The 7,500-nt window shown below is 42.7% G+C and overlaps 1 protein-coding gene across 1 annotated transcript in view; it reads left to right on the forward strand.

The window, feature by feature from the left end:
* mpp2a (MAGUK p55 scaffold protein 2a) overlaps nucleotides 1–7,500 on the forward strand; it is a 51,736-nt gene that overhangs the window by 6,204 nt on the left and 38,032 nt on the right. The window contains exon 2 of the mRNA XM_063190010.1: nucleotides 2,180–2,280. Coding sequence (XP_063046080.1) covers nucleotides 2,180–2,280 — 101 coding nt within the window. The remainder of the gene's footprint in view (nucleotides 1–2,179; nucleotides 2,281–7,500) is intronic.

Raw genomic sequence — 7,500 nt, forward strand, 5'->3', positions numbered from 1 at the left:
TGCGCTCGTTTGCTCAAAAGCAAGGTCCTAACTAACTTGCTTAGAGGAGTGAAAATGGATCTGTTCTGTTCTGCAGATTTGTCCGGACGTGCCTGCGTGTGGCCTTCACATTTTGCCTAATGAGTCTCTTTTTTTGAATGTGCTCAGCATACAATTTGTACAAGTGTGTCTTTGTGTCTCAGTCTCAGCAGTTTGGGTTGGGTCTCCTTCATTCCCAGTGCTGCCTGAAGCTTCTGCACTGCAGCTTCATTGTAATGCAAGGTCTGCCCTCAGGCACAGCATTATGTGCTATAAAAGAATGTGCTCTTGTTGAATATTATAAAAATCCCTTGCCATTATACGAAGGAGACCTTGGGATGTCCTGTAGAACATTCTTATTTAGGCAACAGGCCCATATGGCTCTAAGCAGGTCTCTTGGTAAGTTCTACAGAAACTCCCTGCGATTGATTGAGAATCTTTTGTGAAACTTTGGCTGGTTGTCATCGTAGTGCTTTGCAAAAGGTCTCCACAAGAGACCTCCAAGGTTCGTCTGAAAGATACAGGTGCCACGCTAGTTGTGTCTTACTTTCTTTGACTTTTTTTCGGTCTCTCTTTCGTTGAATTTCTTTTTCAGTCCGTGGGCCTGCCTGGCTGCCTGTATTTGAGTCGGTATACGTACTGCTGTATTTTCCTCAAGAGTAGGAAAATGGACATACTTTATTTCTCTTAAAGGAAATGGAGGACATTTCTGTCTCTTTGTCTGGCTCCTGGCTTCTGTCTGTCTGTCTGTCTGTCTGTCTGTCTGTCTGTCTTTGTGTCTATTGGCCTGCTTGCCTGTTTGTCTTAGCCTAGGAAACCAGCGCCACCCGCTGGACGCCAAACATTTTGAACACTGTGCCCTGAATCTGGCGAACCAATCACAACGCAGAGATTTGTTTTGAATTTGTTTTGAATCAAAGCGGGCAGGGTTTTAAAGGAGTGACGACGAAGCTCGCAACGTTAGGAAAGCACATTTAACGAGAAAGATTGCTGATTGGTCAGAGCGCTGGCTTATTAGGCACAGGCCCCACTCACCAGTCCACTGCACACACCAGCTCCACCTCCATCCTTCCACAGCGAAAGCGCTTCCGCTGGGAGAGCGCACCTTTTCTGTTGAGGTGAGCTGCCAATCAAACTGTCAGCTTGTCCGCAATCTATTTTGTTTGTTATTTTCGCCCTTTAGTTGTTAATTTGTAATTTTGGTTTTGGTATTATGACATGTCATTGGTGGGGGGATAATGTATATGTATTTTGATATTGTTTTGGCCAATTTTAATATTGTAAATATTATGTGGGGAAATGTGATTGGTGATTTAGGGGGGAGAACCAATGGGGTTTCAGGGAACTCTGATTGGTGTAATTTAGGGCTAAGGGATTTTGCTATTTAAGATGCCCTCATTCTCTGTTTTGGTGAGAGAGGGGCAAGGAGACTTTCTGTGACTCTGCCTGATGATGTAAGTGTATTACTCTGATTTCCATGCTACATGTTTTGCTGGGCTGTGTTTGCTGTACCGGAGCTAAAAGCCTCTAGCATTTTTGTTAGCATTTCTTAGCACTATTTGTTTGTACGGACATTTTGCACATTTTGAACAGAAGATTATTTTTGCCATTTTTGTTGGATTTTTTTGGACTGCGGAATTTTGCACTTGATAATTTAGGACTGCACTGTTTAAAATAAAAATACCAACTATTTTGTGGATTTCTGACCCTCGTTTCTGTTTTTCCTCCCATCTTCATGGTTGCCTTACCCCCCACATGGGGGTGACTGCTCGCATCCTCACATGTTCTCATCAACAATCTTCGGATGTATCGTTCATCGGGGCCAGACTAAATTACACATCCAGTCTCACATTTAGGCTGGTTTATCAGCATATGTTTGTCTTTTTTGTTTGTCTGTGTCTGCCTATTCCTTGCTGTCTCACGTACACTTACCCTCTCCCTCTCCCTCTCCCTCTCTCTCTCTCTCTCTCTCTCTCTCTCTCTCTCTCTCTCTCTCTCCCTCTCTCCCTCCCTCCCTCTCTCTCCCCCTCCCTCCCTCTCTCTCTCTTGCTCTCTCTCTCTCTCTCTCTCTCTCTCTCTCTCTCTCTCTCTCTCTCTCTTGCTCTCTCTCTCTCTCTCTCTCTCTCTCTCTCTCTCTCTCTCTCTCTCTCTCTCTCCCCAGCTGTGCCTCAGGTCCTTGATACCCTGAGCGACAGCAACAGCTCCACCACTGCCAATGACCTTGACCTTATCTTCCTCAAGGGCATCATGGAGAGCCCTGTGGTGAGTCAGACACAACGCACGCACGCTCGCACGCACGCACAAACGCACGCACGCCACGGTTCTGCCCAGGGGAAATAAAGCAGTGTCTGAAACAATCCACATCTATAGTGGAGTGTCGGCCATATCGTAAGGTCCAAACTATCAGCTATACATTTGATTGGCTCGGTGCCCTATAGCAGTGGTTCTTAACCTGGGGTGCGGGCACCCCCTGGGGGTGCGCCAGAGATTCCAGGGGGTGCACGGAATCTTGTTTGTGTAGAGGTTGTGACCAAAATTATACTTGCCAAGTTTTGGTCCCCATTTAAAATCATTGAGGCATTGATTCATGTCTCAAGCGAGAATCATTGTAATTAATCACTCATTTATCATTTTTTTAGTGCATACACATGTAGAAATCTGTGTTGGGGGTGCGCGGCTTATCTTCGGCATAGGTAAGGGGGTGCGCTAAGAAAAAAAGGTTAAGAACCACTGCCCTAAAGGACTGTCCCAAAACACAGCAACATGTTCACAACATCCTATTATAGGCTATAATTCATTGTGATGGGTGGGTATGTGTTAAGAGGGTAATACGTACCTGGGTGCGATAACCGGAGAATAGTGAACTGTAGACCTAGCTCTCTATCTCCGTAATAGTTTGCCGTAGTCTTTATTGTGTGTGACGGAACTTTTAGATACTGTATGCAGTTCAGACGGTAACACCAAAGATTTGCTAATAAACTAAGATAAAGGAAGATTCATACGTCCTTATGATTTATTTGCATGATTAAGTTCGTGTTTAGTCTCAATAATTATGGATGCACATATTGACAGCCTAATGTTTAGAAATCCAACTTGAGTTGAAGGAGTGGTTGATGTTTTGTTGTTTACGGAAATTCAACAGAAAGTTCATCTAAAGGTCAATCGGTTCAGTTACAAAGTTTGCTGTGTTATCTGCCTTTGCTTATGAAGGACAAATTTGAACAACTGCTTCAAACTACAGAGAGATTAGGAATGAAGCAAAGATAAACCAAATTGGCAGAAATAATCAATGTTATTTTGCAGCCAGCTTTTGGACACAGACAGACAGACAGACAGACAGACAGACAGACAGACAGGCAGACAGACACACACAGACGCGCGCACGCACACACACACACACACACACACACACACACACACACACACACACACACACACACACACACACACACACACACACACACACACACACACCCTTTTCAATGACACATCAACTCAGCCAATTACCAATTACTCACTCGTCAACACAAGCGCAATCAGGCATGGTGGACGCCCTCCATATTCGAGTGAGCTTACACACACACACACACGCGCGCGCACACTCTTGTGCTAGGCGTGAGGAGAGCTAGCGTCTGTGTGTCAGATCGGCTTCCCTGTGGGCTGATAAGACGTGACAGCGGTAGCCAAATATAGCCCCTTTGAATGAGAAACAGGCCATCCATTTACATGCACAACCCTCAGACTGATATACTATAGCACTGCATCCACCCATCCATCCGCCTCCACATGCAACAGGTACTTAGACCAGTGTTGCCAGATGTGTCTGATCAAATCCCTCCCAAAAGGTTCTCAAAAACCGCCAAATTGCATTAAATTCCGCCCAATTTCAACAGATTGCATTGACTTCTCTGGGCCCAAAACGGCAGAAAAAAACGCCAAATAGATAATTTCCCCAGTTTTTACCCACAGACGGCCATCCCAAGTAGCCCAATTGGGCGGGTAACCACCCGATCTGGCAACACTGAATTGGACCCCTGCACACCACACTACACTGAAGCATCCCTCAGGGCCCTGAGACGTAATGTTGCTGTGAAGTAATACTACAGTACAGTACAGTAATACTAATATAATTACCTTATTATTATATTATATTATATTATATTATATTATATTATATTATATTATATTATATTATATTATATTATATTATATTATATTATATTATATTATATTATTATATTTGTATAGTACAATTCACACAAGGCAGCTCAGTATGCTTAACAGTTAGATTAACAGCAGCTACAACAAAATAAATGTAATAGGTTGATTTAGAAGAAGACCAATGTTTGGAAATAGTAAGGTTAAGGTAAGCTGAGTGGCTGGCTCAGGATTTGGAAAACATGGAATAACAAAGTCAGGAAATGGCATAACAATAATGATAAACAAGAATCAGTACATCGTGTGACTAGTTATTGCATGTTTTGCTAAATGCAGCCTGACAAATCCATGTAAAGTCGCAATATTGATTTGCTAGATAGAAGGAAGGATGTGGAGATGGGAAGGATTTCTTTATATTATGCAGTACGTGGTACAATACATGATGCGTTTACTTTTTAATATAGATATCATATTACACTTTATACATTTAAAATTAAAATCTGACTCAGTGGAACTGTCACTGCATATCAATAGTATTATGACTATGATTAATTATAAATATCAAGTGAGTTGTATCATGGTCGTCTTAATGGGTGTGGGAGTATTGGAAGTGTAAGGATGTTTTTTATAAACATGTTGCTTTTGAAGTTTTAAAAAATGACATGGTGATTTTTCCCAGACCATAGAACACAGTAAAATCAGCATACAAGAACTGCCCCCAACTTATTGATCAACTGGAAGCACTCAGAGAGCGCAGACCTCCGCCAAGGAAACTGCTTGATACATTTGACTATGTTACACCCTAAGTCTTTCTGCCTTGTTTTTGTGGAGTCCCCGCAATTCAATTTCTGGTCACTAGGGGGCGTCTAGATGGTGAAGAATCTTTTGAAAAGTTCTGGTACAGGTTGGTGATCCGAATCACCACCAGAATTTTATAACTTGTTCCTTGGGTCATTACTAACAACTCCACAAAGTTTAATCCCAATCAGTTGATTCGTTTTTGAGTTATCCTGCAGACAGAATCTTTTAAAAAGTCCTGGGGCCTCATTTATAAAACTTTGCGGAAGAAATGCGCCAAAAGATGGCGCACGCACGAAACTCAGGATGTGCGTGCGCAAGAAAATATTCAGATTTATAAAGCATGGCGCACGCACGTTCCACGTCGATTTCCCTTTATAAATCCCAACTGACTCTGAAGTTGCGGCAAATGTGCGCACCTGTGGACACACCCATAATTATCTATGAATATTCAGTGAAACGCCCAAAATGAATATTTATATCTGTGGACGGCGTGCGGAAAGCAGACGAGATAGCCTATTTACCACATGTGGAGCAAACAGTTTTATTAGATAGGCCTAGAGAACGTTGGGCAAAGTGGAGCGGTTAAGTTTGGGAAGTCGTAGGCTACAAAAATAAAACCTTGAATTGCAGCATGTGGATGGTTATGTTGACAAAAATCACGCTATACCAGAAGTAAAAAAATAAATAAAAGAAGGATGGCATGGACATGAACCCGCCAAGTCATGGACATGTAGGCTAGTATTAATTGAGTTGTGAACGAAGGGAAAAATATCTGCGTCAAGGAAACATCTCACATGACATGTCCCCATGTGAAATTCACCGGTAGAAAATCTATTCGCGGTCTCATCGCACCACATATGCACCGGGTTTAAACTTTTTTCAACAATTGCCGTTGGTCACTGCTTGCAGCTGTCTGCTTTCAGTTCAAAGCGACGCCTCGGTCGACATATCCACAGACAGCATGACATAGCCTATGGGCATTTTCTAGTCTGTATTTATTAAATGTGTGTATTATAAACGTACATTATCAGTGTAGAAGGCCAGCTGTCAAATGCACACCTCTGCTTTGATGACGAATAACCGCATGGAAAAGAAATGACAAGAGAAACGAAGCTGTCCATTAGTAGCATCCATTAGTATGGCACTTGCGCTTGCCAGTACAGTATGGCTGAGAAAATCAACCATTACAGATGCACTTGGGACTCGAGCAGATGAGTCTGCAACTGGCTTAAATGTTGACGTAATTCCTTGCAGACTCGGAACACAATTATAGCCTACCGATACGATTATAGCCCGATACTGGAAAGGTCCGTGTTTATTGTTAATAAAATGTAGGATATTTCCAAATGTAACGTAGGCCTATCCTAAACGTAGGCTACAATTTCAAGCGTATATTACATGCATGTGGCTATGGATAGGCCAGGTAGGCCTACTTATTATTTTCCACCATTACCAAACAACAAACAACCGCGTTTTCGTTGCGAACTGGATTAACTAATGTTAAAGTGGCTATCGTGACACGTGACCTTTGATTTTTTTCTTCAACCAATTTCGGGTCGTTCTTCCAGCTACCTCCCGAGGTCGCGCTTTCCGCGTTTGGCCTTTTGTTTAGTGCCTACGCATGGGTCAAACTTTGCGTGGAGCTGCGCATGTTTACCGCCAAGTTCTTTTTCTATAAATACCAAACCTTGCGGTGAACTTGGCGTGCGCAGTCTTTTGTGCGTACGCACCCGTTATAAATGAGGCCTCTGGTTCTTGAGTTATGCTGCTGACAGACAGACAAACAAACAAACAAACAAACAGACAGACGGACAAACCAACATGACCGAAAACATTACCTCCTTGGTAGAGGTAATAAAATACATTGCTAATTAGAGCTCATTCATGCAAAGTAGTAAATGTGCTGTGACTGTGCCTGGCTGGATTTTTTATAAACATGTTGCATTTGTAAAAAGTTAAAAAAAATGATGTGGTGATTTTTCCCGGACCGTCGAATACAGTAATATAAGCATAGAAGCAGGGCCGGCCCAAGCCTTTATGGGGCCCTAAGCAAAATTTCATCTGTGCCCCCCCATACCACCTTCATTTACTTGCATGAGTGAGGGGTAGGAGGTAAGGACATGGGTAGGCTGTCTGTAGATCATGCAGCAATCATGCACTGCACTTCTTGGTGCAAAAACTCAAAAGATCACAAACTTAGCTTTGCGCTTATTGTAGGGTTTTTACAATTAAATGCTACATGAAAAAATATGTTGTACCAACAGTCATTTAGGTGTTTCCCGATATATAATGGCTCCTGTTTCCATTGTGGCAGTAAGTGGTATATGAGAAAGAAGTATATGACTTGGGAAAATGGTGGAGGGTTCATTCCTTCCTGGAATTTTGCTGCTCATGGGGTTCCCTGGTGGCTTGGGGGCCCTAAGCCATCGCATAGTTTGCTTATGCCTCGGGCCGGCCCTGCATACAAGAACTGCCCCCAACTTATTGATCAATAAATTATATTGCTAATTAGTAGTGGCTATT

The sequence above is a fragment of the Engraulis encrasicolus genome, chromosome 2 (assembly GCF_034702125.1).
Source record: "Engraulis encrasicolus isolate BLACKSEA-1 chromosome 2, IST_EnEncr_1.0, whole genome shotgun sequence".
In the NCBI taxonomy this organism is placed as follows: Eukaryota; Metazoa; Chordata; class Actinopteri; order Clupeiformes; family Engraulidae; genus Engraulis; species Engraulis encrasicolus.